Source organism: Typopeltis vanoorti, chromosome 14 (genome assembly GCF_054136105.1).
Source record: "Typopeltis vanoorti isolate ZY-2024b chromosome 14, IOZ_Tvanoo_1.0, whole genome shotgun sequence".
Taxonomy (NCBI): Eukaryota; Metazoa; Arthropoda; class Arachnida; order Uropygi; family Thelyphonidae; genus Typopeltis; species Typopeltis vanoorti.
In genome coordinates this window covers 37,088,027-37,106,728 of record NC_143562.1, presented here as the reverse complement: position 1 = coordinate 37,106,728, position 18,702 = coordinate 37,088,027, and the positions used below count along the sequence as shown (strand labels likewise).

Genomic DNA, 18,702 nt, shown 5'->3' with positions numbered 1-18,702 from the left:
AAGGCTACAAAGCAGTTGTTTATCTGTTAATTGCATATAGTAAAGCAGGTCTTCAATTATGTTCTGGAAGCTCACTGTATTGATTGGAAAAAGCACTTAGTTGTTATTACATTGAATGAAAATGTGGTACGAAAGAAAATTCAAAGAAATTATATAAAATCTGTTAAAAGTAAAAATATAATAACTTTGCCATTAGTTAAGTATATTGCAGTAATTAGATATGTGATACATAAGAAAAAGGAAAACAAATCACATTTTAAACGAAACAGAATTTACTCTTTTTTTTGTATTACTATAATGTACTATGGCAAAAACAACTACTTTTTAGTATTGTTAATTTTTGAGTTAACACTTGCATTCTAAATTGATAATGTAATTGAATCTTTTCTTTATTAATAAAACTGTAATGTTTTAATTTGCTGTATTTAAGAATATGTTTTTATTTTCAGCTCCTAGCCATCTGCCAAAAATTGAAGCTTTATTTAAAGAGCAAAAGCGTATTTTAGAGAAAGAAAGAAGCAAAAGTAAAAGCATAAGCATTTCATTGAAGAATCTGCACACTGAAAATGAGAGACTTAAACAGTTAAGTTCTTCCCTCAGAGTATTATATTTTGTTCTTGTAGGAAGTAATGACTATTAGACTATACTCTAGTGTAATCTAACAGTCATTACCATTATAATCTAATGCAAATTATAAGTGTCAAGTTAAATAGAAGATATTCATCATTATTCTTTGCTTAGTGGGCAAAAAATATTTATGCATTGTTTTTATTTTGAAATTACAAGCCTTTGGTATGAGTTGGCTTGGTATTATGCTGCTTAAAAGACAAATAAATAAAAGAAAAATAAACAAAAAAAAAAGAAAAAGCAGCAGTGAAACAATAAAAGAAACATGGACTAATCATTTTAAAGAAACATTTGCAGCTGAAGAAAACATAGATCAAGATGCCTTCCACCCAGAAGAAACTTTTGACACAAAAGGCATCCTAAATGAAGAAATACCTAGATCACTCAAACAAATGAAAAATAATAAAGCACCAGACATCGAACAACATTCAAAAAGAACTTCTAGAAAAAGGAGGAGAAATCATAATAAATTACCTAAGGAAACTGTTCAGCAAAATACTAAAGAAAGGAAATTTACCAACAGAATGTAGAACAGGCCAGATCATATCCATCCACAAAAAAGAAGATGTCAGATCCTGCACTAACTATAAGACCTATCACCTTTCTAAGTCACTACTATAAAATATTCATCAGGATTCTTCAAAGCAGAGTTAAACATTCCTATGAAGAACAGATGGAAGAAGAACAAATGGGATTTAGAAATAGCAGAAGCACAATAGATGCAATTTTCACATTAAACAGATTAGCAGATCTTATGAGAGACAAAAATAAAATTCTACTGCTGTTTTATCGACTTCAAACAAGCTTTTGACTCAATAAACAGAAGTAAATTCATTAAAATTCTAGAAAGCAGAGGGTTCAACAAATACCTATTAAATTGTATCAAGAATTACTATTCAGAAACACAAGCAATAGTGAATTACAAAAACATAGAAGCAGATTAAATAGCAATTAAAAAGGGAGTTATGCAAGGTAGAAAGTAGAGGGTTCAACAAATACCTGTTAAATTGTATCAAGAATTACTATTCAGAAACACAAGCAATAGTGAATTAAAAACATAGAAACAGATCAAATAGCAATTAAAAAAGGAGTTATGCAAGGCTGTCCATTGTCACAGTATTTATTCAACCTGTACCTAAAAGAAGTAGTAGACGAAGGACTACAGATGTGTGAAGGCATAACTGTAAATGGAAGAAATATAACACATTTAAAGTATGCTGATGACATAGTTATCACTACAGACAGCCAAGAAAAATTAGAAAATATCCTGACCAAGCTATATCAAACAAGTAACAAATAGGATATGAAAATCGATTTTAGTAAAACAAAATTAATGGTAATAGGAAGAAAATAGGAAACAATAATATAGAACAAGCAAAGCAGTTCAATTATCTAGGATCAGTGATCACTGAAGATTTATAGGCTATTTCAAAACCATAAAACACAGAATCAATAATGGATGGATAACAATGGGCAGACTACAAAAAATATGGAACAATAAACGATTAAGCAAAGAACTCAGATTAAAGATATATAAAACAATTATAATTTCCACTGTATGCTATGACTCAGAGCTGGATCTTAAGAAAAAAAAGAAATGGATAAACTCAATGCCTTTGAAATGAAACGCCTAAGAAAAATCAATAGACCAAACTGAACAGAAAGAAAAACAAATGAAAAAGTCAGAGAAGAACTTAACTTTAAAGAAACAATAATTATAACACTAAAAAAGAGTCAACTAAGCTGGTTTGGACATGTTTCAAGAATGAACTCAGAAAGACTACTGAACATATTAAATGGTAGAATTGAAGGACAGCTCAGCAGAGGAAGAGCTAGAAAGAAATGGATTGACAAAATTAAAGAAAACACCCACTTAAACTCCATAATAGAACTTCATAAAAAGACAGCAGACAGAAAGAAATGCCAAAAATTCATCTTTGAGGAACTCAACCTGCTCATGGCAGGTTGAGGAACTCAACCCACCATGAAGAGAAGAAGAAGAAAAGACAAATTCTCAAAAGCCTGTAAATTGACTTTTATCAATGTTTTTGGTTAAAGGTTTTATTGACTTGTGAATGCTTGTTGTTAAGAGTAATGAAAAGTCATTTATCCCAACTGATGTTATACTTTTGAGGGTATTTATTCCTCAATGACTAAATACATAAGGAAAAAAGCCCACCCCCTCTCAAATTCACTATAACAAACTTAGACACTCCATGTAGTGAATGCCTGCTGAAATATGTAAACTAGTGATTTTGAAAGATTTTGTCTTGTCAGCAATCTGAAATGAGTCTGTCTGAATGTATTAGAGCTGAGTAAGTTATACTTGACAGTCTTGGATGCCTTTTATTGAACAATTCAGTGATTACCCAGTGGCTAATTCAGTGATACTCAGTAACTGGATCCCTTCTGCTAACCAGTCATTGAGAATCACTGACATAGTAGAATAGATTATAGTTGTATGTCATCACACCCTTTTTGAGAACCATTGGTGTATACCTTAATGCTTAAAGTGCTATAATGATTTATGTTAAAATAATGATTCAGAGAATGAAAATCACAAATTTTTAGGCCTCTGCTAATTCAAACTCATAGTAACATGAAATGGTATTTACTTATTGTGCATGCTCTCTTGACTAATATTAATATATTAGCATTTAATATCTTGTTCTAATGAACCTCATCTAAATATCAACCAGAAAGCAATATGCCAATCCAGAAGGCATTCAGATATTCTTGAATTTTAATACTTGAATATCTTTTCTGTTTGCTGTATCAAACGTGCAGAACAATGTTTGATTGTATAACAAAGGGTGAGTATATGTTTTTACCCTTTGTTCTGGACACATATATTGTTTATGTGTAAGAAATTTAATTAGAAAAAACAGTTTAGGTTTCAAACATATAAAAAATGGAGAATTTTGGCAAAAAATGTTCAAAAGTTATTTATAAATAAAGCTTTATAGCAGCAATTTTTATGCATTTTGCCTTTAATTTGTGTGCACCTTGCTACAATTAATGTTGATATAAAGTAATGATTCAATGTGACTCTCATTGAGATGACTACGGAGTTGATTCTCTATCTATATTTCTGGAAATAATTCGATATGTAGATGAAGTGTGTATGAAATTATGTATAAATATGTTTATTTAAAATTTTAGTGAACAGATTCACACCATGTTTTATTTTAATTTTGTTGTTGCATCCTTTTAAAGTTTCGATAATTGATAGCATTATAACCAAATGTGTATTGAAGAAATGGTTAACCATCTTTTTTTTTCAGCTTACCAAAGTAGCATTAGTGGTGCTTTTAGGAGGTGCCAAGTCTTACGCAAGGATTTACATGACATATGGGTTACTTTCTGTACTCTGCAGATGTGCAAGCTGCATCCACATATTTCACCAGAATTTTTATTCATATGCAGTATATCCAGAAATTATGACATTTAGCAAATAATAAAAATGGCGGGTGACAGAAAAACTACTTGCTAGTTTTATGCAACTGTCAACTTGTGATCCCTGAACATTGTTTTTCAAGATTAATGCCACATTCGTAAATTGTATGATTAAGTTTTAAGAAGGAAAAGAGGCAATGAAATTTTAATAATTTAAATACGTGTAGTTACTGACTTTTGTATAGCAAAGATTCTTTCCATCCTTTTTCATTTATTTCTTCTGCATTCTAAAATTGTAAAAATATTAACTTGATCATAGTAATGGAACAGTTGTATCAGAGTCAGCTGTTAATATTAATTATGTGCAGATCTCCCCTTGCTATTTTTATTAAATATAGCATTTAGCACTGTTATGATTTAAAATTATTTTATTCATATTTATTTTTAAATGAAATATAAACCTTTAGAGCTACTCAGTTTTCTAGTGTTACTTTATCATATTACCTACTGCTCTTTGTTTAGGGCAGTTGAAAAATTCACCGAATTAAAAACAAATTTGGAACAGTCATTAGTGGATCAAAAAAATCAGCTTGCAGCTCTTCAGTGAGTACAACTTACTTTTGTTAAAACTGATGTTTATTTATTTGTATTTGAACAGTATTTCATGAAATTAGTTTCATTTATTTTCAAGAAATGGTTTCTGTTGATAGCCCCATATTATTCTCATACAGCATACATTTCATTGCATGTTTCATTTTAAAAGTGAATAATTGCTACATAGGCTGACTGTTAATTAAATAAGTAGTTAGCAATATTATTATTATCATCATTTTCTGGATAATAGTTGTTCTTTAATAAATTTAGTTTAATCCTTTATCCAAGTGTAAGCAAACAAAGTTTGCATCTGAAGTATATTCATGACTGAGGCAGCTCATGGTAAAGGTGGACTAAGCTCTCATCACTTGTCTTAGTATCTCCCATAATGCAAAGTACATCTCTTGTGAACATATATAATGCTATGCATTATGGGAAGGGCCACTACCCAGACCAGTTTTGACCTTTATTGAGGTCTCATCAGTGGGAGCCAGACCCAGAGGTGGTGATACTAAGGTGGACGTAATTGAGAAGTCATATTTACCTATACGAATTGCCAAAAGGGTGATGAGACCTCAATAAAGGTCGAAACTTGTCTGGGTAGTGGCCCTTCCCTTAATGCATAGCATTATACATGTCCACAAGGAGATGTGCTTTGCATTATGGGGGGATACTAAGACAAGTGATGAGTACTTAGTTCACCTTTACCACTAGTTGCCTCAGTCCTGAAGATACTTCATGCACAAACTTTGTTTGCTTACACTTGGATAAAGGATTAAACTAAATTTATTATATCATAACCAAGTGGAAAATAACTTCCAACATCTTTCTCTAATCCAGTAATAATAAGGTGAGACACACCTTTGGCAACTCGTATTGGTAAATATGACTTCTCCATTACTTCCACCTTAGTATCACCACCTCTTGGTCTGGCTCCCACCGACGAGACCTCAATAAAGGTCGAAACCGGTCTGAGTAGTGGCTCTTCCCTTAATGCATAGCATTATACATGTCTGCAAGGAGGTGTGCTTTGCATTATGGGAGATACTAAGACAAGTGATGAGAGCTTAGTCCACCTTTACCATGAGTTGCCTCAGTCCTGAAGATACTTCAGGATCAAACTTTGATAAAGGATTAAACTAAATTTATTATAGTCTAACCAAGTGGGAAAAAACTTCCGATAGTTGTTCTTGTTAATGTAGTAGTGAGAGTTGAAGAAATTTCAACTCATTGCCACCTTCTACTCTATCATCGAAATCTGCAATCTCCTACTTTCTCCAAAATTTTGGTAAACTGTCACCATTGCTGCCGCTTGGAATTTACCAAATTCTATGTCTTACAACTTGTCTTATTTTGGTCAGACAGTAAGATTACTTAAAAAACATATATCAGAACACCAGAGCTATATCCAGTTAATCAGACCTCATAAATCTTGTCTAGTTAACATGGAATTGAGAACACTAGCCACAGGATCATTGGAATAACACCAAACTTTTGCATAACTGTAGTTGTAAATTTGCTGAATCCTTGTATACTGTTTGTACAAGTTCTGTTTCGTAGTTTCCAAGTTGTTTATCCTGGCTACTATGTGACTGCATATTTTGAATTATTCTGTTTAATGCTTGTATTTTCTGTTTTTTTTGCATTCAGATTTTCTATTATCATTCTTCATCTCACACTGATGATGTTTTATGATATGTAAAATGAAATTATCTGTGATTAATAAATACATTTTCTGGGTTTTATATAAATGTGGAAGTCCTGCAAGTGTCTTTATACAGGAACATTATTCACAATTTCTTTCATATTACTTAAACTAATTCACTGAGAGTGTGCTCACAACCCCTTCCACTCATTCATTATGCTCAAGGCTGAAAATATACTCCTCTCTTCCTTGCTCTAAATGCATAATCAGATTTTATATATAATTCTTTGTTCTCTCTCATCTTACTATGTATTAAAAATTTTCTTCTATATCCACCCTATAAGATTATATTTATGTATTATTATAGTGTGGCTAATGGTGTGCTTAAGGGTCAAAGTTGTATAACTGAGAGGAGACCTCCACATAGCCTTTAAAGGAATGCGGAGAACCGACCAGGGCTTTTGACCTAATGTCCAATCCTCACCTTCTCGTGGTGCACCCTGTTGGGTATCTACTTTGATACTGAACGAACGAGGATGAGCTGGCAATTTGGGATTTAGCCGACCAAATTGTATTCTTATTGGTTAAACCAAAATAAAAAATGATGGTACAACATGACAAAATTTCATGCCGGCTGGGGCGTCACCCGGTTAAACAAGGCCACCGTTGTTTTCGCCAGGGAACCAGGGCGAACAGCGAAAAGTCAGCTACTGGAACAAATCTGAAAACAAACCCCAACTCAACATCACCAGAGTTAAAGATCAGTACTATCAACATAAGAAGCCTGAATGGCAAAGAAATGGAGCTAGCTGAGGAATTAGATAAGTACCAGATCGACATAATAGGGGTGACTGAAACAAAAAAAAGACCAAAACTGGTGAGATCTTTCTGAGCAATAAATACAAAATGTTATATTCAGGCAATGACAATCAAGGAAAAGAAGGAGTAGCCATAGTATTATACGAGGCTAATCTTCTTGAATGGCAGTCAGTCTCAAGTAGAGTAATGTGGGCAAATATCAGAATGGGGAACTGGACAATGAGACTTATTTGTGCCTATGGTCCCACAGAAGGTTCTACTAAGGTAGAAGTGGAGGAATTTTTTGAGGCTTTAGAAAAAGCAACTGACACAATGAAAAAGGAAAAGTTGGTCCTTGTTGGGGATCTAAATAGCAGAGTAGGAAATGATTGTGAGACATACAAAAATATTTTGGGAAAATTTGGAGAAAAGAGCAAAGCTAATAATAATGGCAAATATCTGTTGGATTTCTGCTCAGGACATGGACTGGTTATTACTAACACCATGTTCCAACATAAAAATGTGCACAAATTCACATGGAGAGAAGAGGCTAGGAATAAGAAAAGTCTCATTGACTATGTTATTGTTGATAGTGATGTTCTCTCCCTGGTGCAGGACACCAGAGTGTACAGAGGATTTGAAATTGGAAGTGATCACTATTTAGTCTTGAGCAGGATAAAATTGAATTTCATATTGAAAAGAATAACATGTAAGAAAGTTTTAAAGCGAATAAAAGTTGAGCAGCTCTCAGATGTGAACTGTAGACTAAAATACAGAAATATTATTGAAAAGAAAATGAAAGAGTTTGAGAACAGGAATCAAACCTTGGAGATTCAGTGGCAAACTCTGAAGGAAACATTGATTGATTCTGCCAGAGAGGCATGTGGTGAGGTTGTGTGCAAAGATAAAAAAATCAGAACTCCCTGGTGGACACAGGAAGTTAAAGAGGCAGTGAAGGAAAAGAAGAAAGCATATCAAAAGTTCCTGGCAAATAAGTCAGCTTTTACTCTTACAGAATACAGAGACAAATGTAAGAAAACTAAACAGTGTGTAAAACTAGCTAAACAAAAGTCATGGGAGGACTTTGGCAAGAATATAGAAAATAAATATCAAGAAGGTGGCAAAATATTCTGGAGGTTGTTGAAGAAGCTTAGGAATGGAGGAAAGAGTGCTGTAAAAGAATTAGAGATGATAAAGGTGAAATGAAAACAGGAGAAAAAGATATCCTTGAAGTATGGAGTAATTACTTTGAAAAACTGCTAAATGAAACAAGCAGTGATGACAGCACAGTGATAAAAAACACTGACCAGGCATGCAGTCAGGAATACATATCCATACTTGAAGTAGAAAAAGCCATCAAAGGCTTGAAATGTGGAAAGGCAGCAGGAGTAGATGATATTCGACCAGAAATGCTGAAGTATGGTGGTATAAGAGTCTTACAGTGGCTGCACTGCATAGTTCAGAAAGCCTGGACAGAGGGACGAATTCCCGATGATTGGAGTAGAGCTCTCATAGTACCCATATATAAAAAGGGAAATGAAACTGAATGTGAGAATTACAGAGGTATTTCCCTACTGAGTGTTCCTGGCAAGATCTATGCAAGTATACTTGAGAAACGGTTGAGAAGAATTGTGGAAGAAAAGCTTGGTGAAGAACAAGCTGGATTCAGGCCAAATAGAGGCTGTCAGGATCAGATCTTCACTTTACGACAAATAGTCGAGAAAGCATGGGAATATAACAAAGATCTGTATTTAAGTTTTGTCGATTTGGAAAAGGCACATGACAAGGTGCCAAGAGAGAAGCTATTCAATACACTGCAGTTATATGGTGTCAATGGGGCATTATATCAAGCAGTACTTAGTCTTTATTTGAGTTGTGAGTCAGCAGTTAAAATTGAAGGAAGTACAGGAAGATGGTTTAATGTTAAATCTGGTGTGAGACAAGGATGTACATTATCCCCTCTGTTATTCATTATCTATATGGATCACATTATGAAGGAATGTGGTATTAAACCTGATATCAAAATTGGAGATGTTAATGTCAGCTCTTTGCTTTATGCGGATGATATGATACTTCTAAATAAATCCGCTACAAGTCTGCAAGATTCTCTGACTAAATTGAATAGCTGTTGTAATAGATATGGTATGAAGGTCAACAATAAAAAGACAAAGACAATGAAAATAGGCAGAATCATTGAAAATGTCAACTGTGTTGTGAATGGAGAACCTGTGGAACAAGTAAAACATTTCAGCTACTTAGGCACAATTTTTACTGAAGATGGTAAACTAAATATAGAAATAGACAACAGAATCAGCAAAGCTGGTATCATGGGAAGTCAATTGAATAAATTCATATGGAATAAGAAAGAAATTAGTCGGAACACTAAATTAGCTGTATACAAGACTGTGTTCAAACTAATTTTAACTTATGGATCTGAGAGCTGGGTCAGAAGTAAAACACTTGAACAAAGACTAGAGACCGCAGATATGAGAGTCCTGAGAAAGATTAGATGCGTGAACAGATGGCATCAATGGCAATATCATATTAAAAATGAGGATATTAGGAAAGAACTTGACATTGTCAGCATCCAGGAATGTGTTAGCAGAGCTAATCTCAGATGGTATGGTCACTTAAATAGAATGGGAGAGGAAAGATTAGCAAAACAAGTGTTCTCTGCCAGGTTGGCAGGAAAACGACCCAGAGCAAGACCAAGATATAGGTGGATTGATACGGTACAAAGTGCCTTAGACGATAGAAATATAAGATCTGATAATGTTGGAGTCTTGACAAGTAACAGACTGATTTGGAGGAAAATTGTAGATAGGAAGTTAGTAATGATGTAATTTTTTCATGTAGTACTGTCATATCCTGTACACCCCTTGAGGGTACATGGCAGGAATTTGATGCTGATGATGATGATGATGGCTAATGGTGCCAAAACAAGCCAGGACAATGATGGGACAGCATATCATCATTCAGAAAATTCAATATGAAATGTAGTGTGTGCGCATGCGCCACGCATTATATTCACTATTGAAAATGAGTTCTTTGTGAATGAGCAAAAATGGTGAGAGACTGTGTTAGATTTGTTACATGAGTTAGTGTCAAATGTGAGATATTGTGGTGAGTGATTCTGAAAAAATGTGCTAAAAATACAAATAGTGTAGAGAACAAAAAAAGGAATGCAGAAATAAATAAAGATGACAAAGTGTGAATACTGAAAACATCAGTTGTAAGAAAGATAACACAAAAGAAGGAATGAAAGATGAGGAGAATAGCAAGTGACTTTAATGAGTAAAATAGCTCATTTATGCAGAATCCTTCACAGGATAAAGCATGAGCTAGCATTTGAAGAAGTGATTAGCAAGTGGTATGGCAGAGAAGAGTAAGAAAAGTATTAACAAGCAAGAAACAGAATAAGGAGATAAAACCATATGCATCCATAATTTGAGGTGTGCTCAATGAAAGCATGATGAAATTAGGCTTTCCTAGTACAAAGATTAAAGATATTAGTGACGGTGTCAGATTTCAAAACGAGAAAGTAAAAGAGTTAATAAAATTGGTTGGAACAAATAATTTAAAAGGTGAAATCTATGGAATATGAGAGAATATATGGAGTTACTGGAAGAAGCAAAATTAGAAAAATGAGAGAATAAAGCTTGTAAGCCTCTTACCAAGGCATGATAAGTCAGTATTTAGGTAGGTTGTATAGGAGAAGAAATGGTGAAAAGTTTTTAGTTGTTGGAGTGAATTTGATGGACAAAAGGACTTGTGTATGCCTGAGTGATTGCACTTAAAAGAATATGGTGTGGATGCCTGGAGAAAGTTTTGTTCCATAAGTGAATGGATATGCAAAATCAAGGAAACTAATGATATTAGGGAAGATACAGGAAGCAAGGATGGGAATGATCATAGAATGCAATTTCTCGGTTGCAGATCTGAATAAGATAACCTTGAAAAAAGAATCAAGGTTATATGTTAACCCAAACGAATGTTATTCATTACATATGTACTAATTCCAGACATATCAGGAACAAAAGTGAGGAGTTTTTGCCATTGGAGTTTGTGAATTAGCCAAAAATTATAGACATTGAGACTTGGCTTACAGTGATATCGACACAGAGATACAATACGAGAGCTGTTGTATATCAGGGAGAATAGGACTGGGGATGCTAATGATAGTAGAAGATTAGCAGTAAGTTGAAGTTGAGGAAGGCGGTGCATTTGATGCTATTTGTCTGAGTTAAAAGACAATATGGCAAAATATATAGTTAGTTGTTACTGTAGGACAAGGATAGCAAAAGGAGATGTGAATGACATGCATCGAACAATTAGCTTGAATGGGTGCTGGATAAGTAATCATTATGACAGACTTCAACTAAAGGAACATTGGCTGAAAGGAGGAAGGTTAAGGAGAAAAGTAATGGATTTTATGCTTTTGCTAATAGATAATTAACTAAAATGGAATGTCATGGAAAATGCTCAAGATTTGAGAGTATTGTATCTGATGATAGATTGTCCATAACTAAAGTAGTCACTTTGCCTCCAGTTGGTAAGATGTGTGATGCAGTCTTGATTTGGGAAGTAGTTGAGTATGTGGAATATTTATTTAGGAAGAATTATGTGTGGAACTACCAAGTTAGTGAATATGACAAATTCATCAAGTAAGTTAGTGCAGTATCATGGCATAAGAAATGGTGAGGATGTGTAGTACATGGGAAATAGTCAAAAGAGATTTACGGAAAGTAGCATTAAGTTTCATACACAGGATTAGGAGAATAAATCAGGTGGATGTTGAATGGATGAATAGTATCAGTATGCAGGATCTGCAAAAAAAAACAAAAAACAAAAAAACGTTTTGAAGTGTATGTAAGGAGAAAGGTGATCAGCAAGCTCATGAACAGTACAAAGCACAGATTATAAAAGGAAATCAGATTATGAGAGGAAATTAGCCAAGTATACCAAAGGAAATCTTGGGATTTCTTTTGCTGGATGATGAGTAAAAGGAAGACTGATTATGAATAAATGCTGACAGTAGGGAGATGTCAGAAGCAGAAGATATAGTAGAAATAATGATCGATCACTTTGTTTGTATCATCCAGGGAAATAATGCAGTGGCTGAAGAATAGAAGTAGACGAACTGGAGATGTTTAGGATTTTAAGAAATACAGCCATGGGATTGAATAAGATATTAGCCTGTGCTTTTCGTGAAAGTTCAATTAAAATGGCAATGCAGAAAAATCCTTAGGTTTAAGTCTCAGCACTGACAGAGTCCCAAAGGAATAGAAAAAAGGCCAAGGTAGTTCTATCATGTAATGGAGGCCCTAAAATAGAAGTGATAGAATTTAGAAGGGTACAGTTCAGAAATGGGTGGATAGGAATACAATATTCATCAGGGAGACAATATGAAGAGAAATCTTATCTTAGTAGGCAGAAGTACTGTAACACACACACACATACTGCTAGATCATGCAGATGATTTGAAATATGAAGTGATCAGCATTTAATTTTGTGCAAGATACAAATTAATATCATATTGAAAACAAAAATATACACACAAGTTTTTAAAATAATCAGAACAAAGCAGCCTCAAGAGATGCATATATATATACACCTCTGAAAGATGGAGTTAGATATGCAGATATTATTGAAGAAAAAAATTAAGAAAACAAACTAGATATCGGGGATCCAGTGGCAAAATCAGAATAAAAGATTAATTATAGTTTTAAGAGGAACTAGTGCCATAGTTCTATACAATATATACACGAATATATTTATATATATATATATATAAGTTAAATTGTGAATGAAGATATTTATAATAGTAATACTTCATTCATAATTAACATCATCTACCATATCATAAGCAGGACTTATTTAAATTTATTCCGTTAGTTTCTTGCTTATAAAATATTATTCAAGTAATTCCTTTTAAGATTTGTTAGTTAATTTTATTTATGTGATTTTAAAACATATTATAGATATGAAAAGGCTCTGTATTAAAGTGTCAATTATTTTATTTACTTTATTCCTTTGATAATAATATAAGAAACTGTAATATATGTAATTTTAATATATCCAGAAGATTCTTTGTGGTATCATTTGATTGGTTATTATGAGAAAACATGCAAATTTCTCCTAGCACGTGCTGGAGCGTGAACTGCTACATACGAAGGGAAAGGCAAGTTTGATGTGAGCTAAACCGGTGAGAACCAGTTTTTGGCGGGAAAAAGGGAGTGGATATGAAAACAAGAGTAAAAACAGAATCGAATAGGGGAATATAGAGAACAGTAGCTGGAGACTGGAGAGGAATTTTGACACGCCAAAAATGGTATTTAAAGGACCAGGAATCGCTTGGTATTTTAACTTACCTTTTTCTGAGTTGGATTTTTACCAAAACTTCCTAACACCTAGCAGTGAAATAGTGCAAGAAATAGGTTAATACGTATAAGAAAACAAAGAAATAAATAAATAACTTAAACCAAGTGCATAAAGATTATATTCTCCCAAGTCTATAAATCAGTCGTGGAAATGGAAGATTCTTTTAAGTTTGTGTTACTACATAGTAAAAGTCAGCAAGGACTTAAAAATTGTTGTTCGATCTACTTACGATGTGTTGAAGCTATATCCTGGTAAGATTACCTTTACTATACTTAGCGAGAAGTAACGAAAATTAATTCCTCCGAAAGTAAATTGTTCCTAGTTGCAGTATTCAGCAAGTCAAGATTTAATATGTGATGTGCTAAGACTTTTCCCCTCTTCAAATGATAAATGCTATGTTATTGAATTAAGTGTTCATTAACTGAATGAGAATACTCTGAAGCCTATTTGTTGTAATTTAGGAATCTCGAACTTACATGAACTAAAATTGATTAACTGAGCCTAGAGAATTACAAATGAATGTCTGAATGTTCATGAGTTGTATTCTTCTGAATATCTTGAACTTATTTGATATTTAAAAATGTTTTGAAATGTAACCTTAATCAGAGTAGAGTTATGATATAAGTTCTTTGTAATAAGAAGGATAAGATCTGTTAAATATAATCTTTAATTATAAAGTTTAAGCTCAGCTGAGTAGTATACTAGTGACTTAATGAGAGCTTTATATTTGTTCAGTCATAATATCTCTGTTGGAATATTGTGTTATGATATAATTTATGTGTCACAGAATTAAATAATTTTGTTTGAATTGAATCTTGTATTTGCCCGATTGTTTCATTGCACCGCTCATTAAAATAATCCAAATCTCAGCGGGAACCCTATGTAATAAAAATAAAAACCTTGGCCTAAAATCAACTTATGATAAACTGATACAGTTGAAGGTTGATTTATCTAAGTTGCTCTTGCAATTCAGAACATGGAGTGGCACAGTATAATATAAATTTTCTTCATATTCGATTGATGTATCAGCCTACAACCAATAAGTACCAACGAGAGAGTTATAGACGATAAGACGTGATTGAGAAGAAGTTACGATCTAACGCTATCATGTAATGGAGGCCTTAAAATAGAAGTGATAGAATTCAGAAGGGTACAATTCAGAAATGGGTGGATAAGAATACAATATTCATCAGGGAGACAATATGAAGAGAAATCTTATCTTAGTAGGCAGAAGTACTGTAACACACACACACACTGCTAGATCATGTAGATGATTTGAAATATGGAGTGATCAGCATTTAATTTTGTGCAATATACAAATTAATATCATATTGAAAACAAATATACACACAAGTTTTTAAAATAATCAAAAACTAAGCAGCCTCAAGAGATGCATATATATACAGGGTGTTCGGGATAAATTTGACAGTTTCGTAAGGAAAAAGAAAATCTTCTTTGTATCTATTAAATTTAATGAATTGACAAAAAAACATTACAGGAAGAGTTAATTACAATACTATCAACAAGATTTACTCAAAATAACCACCATTAGCATCGATCACAGCTTCAATTCTGCTTCGGAACCTCGAACAAGCTGATGCTACAGTCTCCCTGGGAAGGGCCGCAAAAACTGTTTTAATTTTATCCATTAACTGGGCTTTTGTATTACTGGAAGTGCGATTGGTGTCTTTTTCAACTGCGCTCCATACAAAATAATCCATGGGGTTAAGGTCTGGTGAGTTTGGAGGCCAAACATTTGGACTGGTGAAGTCGTAGAAATTTTCAGACAACCATTTTTGACTTTTCCCAGAGGTGTGGCAAGGGGCCGAATCCTGCTGCCATACATACGGCCTACCATTGGCTACCCTTGTTATCCAGGGCTTGACTACAGTTAGCAACTCCACGAACAAAGCCCGAATTCCAATGCCAGGGTTCTTCAACACCTGTTCCTGCAGATTTGCGAGGAATTCTGCTGTACGAACGCAATCAGATCGTCTGCTAGGGATCTTTCTTCTTGCTACATCCTCGTAGTCACCATTGCAAGTCTCTAGTTCATGCCTGATTGTTTTTACTGTATTCAGGGAGCATTGGGCAGCAGTCGTAATATCCTTATTTTGATGGCGGGCACGAATCATCATGATACAAGTTATTCTCTTCCATGATTCAGGTGGGTTCCAGCTATCCATCCTTTCTGACATCTTGTATATGAATGAAGAAGGGTCCAAACTTTTAAATGAAGAGAAGTGTGTGTTAATACATGTAACTTACGGAAAAATATAATTAATTATAAATATGTCAAATTTATCCCGAACACCCTGTATATATACCTCTGAAAGATGGAGTCAGATATGCAGATATTATTGAAGAAAAAATTAAGAAAACAAACTAGATATCGGGGATCCAGTGGCAAATCAGAATAAAGGATTAATTATAGTTTTAAGAGAAACTAGTGCCATAGTTCTATACAATATATACACGAATATATTTACAATATATATGTTCAATAGAAAAAAGAATACAAAAATATCAGTCTTTTATTTTCCACAAAAATCCGATAAGTCTGGATTAGCTCAACACGGAATAGAGACAAAACACAACATTCTTTCTGAAACATATTTTCTACATAGATGGTACAAATTCGAATGCCTATTTAAGGAGAGTGCTGAAGCCTTGCTTCACTGCCCTACCTTGAATCGGAATGACTGCCTATCCTTATCAAAAATATGGGAAAGTTTGATATTCAATTAACATATCATTAAATTTTTTCACTAATTAAGACCAATAATGATATTTTATAAAGACATAAGGTCTTAAGAAACCAACTAGATACTACATCTATCTGATGATCTGTTTAGTATAATATTATAAATTATATATATGTATGTGTGTGTGTGCAATTTATTTTACACTTTTATGATTAACCTTTTCTTCAGTGAAAGCATAACGCTGTTTAACATGATATTAAAATACTAATGCAATTTAACATCATGCGACTCATTCTATTTTGAATAAATCAATTGTTTGCATTCTACCTTGTAAAAACTATTTTTAGGTCACTGATGATGGTCTGTTAATTTCAGACTGAAATATAATTGCAGTATATTTAATAAATAATACTTTTACCTTGTGTTTTCATGTATATATTGTATAAAGCATTAATTAATTGAGTCAAGGAGGCACATGGTGAAGAAATGGTTTTGCAAGGATAGCAAAATCCAAACTTCATGGTGAACTTGGAAGTTAGAGGCATTCCTGGAAAACAAGAAATCATATCAGAAGTTCCTAGTATTTATTGAAAGTAGCTAACACCAGAAGCCCTGAGAGAATACAGATAAAAATATCAGAAATCTAAGGTGTATATACAAGTATCTAAATAAAAGTTGTGGTAAGATATATATCATAAAGGTAGCATAATGTTTTGCTGGCTATTGAAAAAAAACAACTTGAAATGGAGAAAAGAGGACTGTAAATAAGAAGAAGGAATGATAAAGATAACACAAAAACTCAAAAAACAACAACAACAACAACAACTTAGAATGGAGAAAAGAGGACTGTAAATAAGAAGAAAAGAATGATAAAGATAACATAAAAACTCAAGAGAAACATACTCGGGATGCCTGAAATAATTACTTTAAAGATTATAAAATGCAATAAGCAGTAACAGAACAGTGAAAGAAAATATTTAAGAGAAATACAGTCAGGAGTGAATGTGTGTATACACACACACATATATATAATTAGTTTGAATGACTATATACCAAGATTAAAAAAACAACAAGGTTTAATATTAAGATACAACTAGTTTTGTTGAATGATTCAACTTCTTCAGGTATCACAGGTAAAGAATTATACAAAAAATGATAGAGACATGATAAAATTACATCAATAGATAATTTTTAAAATGTACAATAGTACATTTTAAAAACAGGAATGTGAGCTTAAAATTAAATTAAATTAAAGTTCTAAATTAAAGTTGGCTACGTACGTGAGCTGCCACGAGTGGCAGCTCACACACGCAACTTCACTACGTTTCCAAAACTTCGCTCTATACTAAGTAAACCTAAAGTGAAACATCTCCCTCCTCAGTATCTAGGAGTCTACAAGATTTTGTGTGAATGTGGAAAACCATGTTATGGCCAGACAGCTAAATCCATCCTTTTGCGTATGAAAGAACACCAGAGAGACATTTCCTACAATAGGACCAGAGCCAGCGCTCTCTCTAGCCACGTTTTCTTCTCTATTAACTCGGATGAAGGCTGCCAACACCTCGTAGACTGGCCAAAAACTTCTAATATCCATGTGTGTGTTATGATGAACTTGAAAGAAAGATCATCGAATCTAGAGAAATTTCACTAGATTCATCCCATATTAACAGCAGCCTTAGCTTCAATCTCTCTGATGCACACATTGTCTCTGTTCAGTATTGGCACATGTGGCAGCTGACGCACGTAATCAACTTTCATTTAGAACTCAAGCTCGCATTCCTGTTTTTAAAATGTACTATTGTCTTTTATACTAGATCTGTTGATGTAATTTTATCATGTCTCTGTCATTTTTTGTATAATTTTTTGCCTGTGATACCTGAAGAAGTTGAATCATTCAACGAAACTAGTTGTATCTTAATATTAAACCTTGTTGTTTTTTTTAATCTCGGTATATAGTCATTCAAACTAATTTTTTTATAATATTTTCTACTGAGTAAAGATGAACAACAATATATATATATATATATATATATATATTTTTTTTTTTTTTTTAATAAAAAGATTTAATGACTAAAACCGAGAATAATAGTAAGACTTTATTGAAATAAAAACACAACTAGTTTTCGCTTTTGACAACCTTTTTCAGGTGTCTTCTAAGAATAGGAAACAGTTATAAAACACTGAATTTTAAAACTGTGAAGCACAGGAAAATTGCACTACATAATTGACATGAAAAAACGTTGTATTTGATTATTGTTTTTATTTCAATAAAGCCTTACTATTATTCTCGGTTTTAGTCATTACATCTTTTTATTAAAATGTATCATAACAACCGAGTCAGTGTTTCTGAAAGCATATATATATATATATCAGTGCTCTCAATAGTATCCATTTATAATAAATAAAATAAAAATTTAAAAAAAAGGAACCGAATGTGAAAATTGAGAATTTCTCTGTTTAGTGTTCCAGGTAAGATAAGATTGATGCAAGCGCCCTGAAAAAAAGCTAAGAAAAATTGTTAAATAGAATATTTAAGACAAATAGTTGCAAAAATCA

At 33.1% G+C, this 18,702-nt stretch overlaps 1 protein-coding gene across 2 annotated transcripts in view; it reads left to right on the top strand.

Moving 5' to 3' along the window:
- The window catches only part of LOC150099370 (uncharacterized), a 462,639-nt gene that overhangs the window by 157,606 nt on the left and 286,331 nt on the right, over positions 1–18,702 (top strand). For both annotated transcript variants that reach the window (XM_090403434.1, XM_090403433.1), the window contains exons 13-14: positions 450–582; positions 4,546–4,626. In XM_090403434.1, coding sequence (XP_090259560.1) covers positions 450–582; positions 4,546–4,626 — 214 coding nt within the window. The remainder of the gene's footprint in view (positions 1–449; positions 583–4,545; positions 4,627–18,702) is intronic.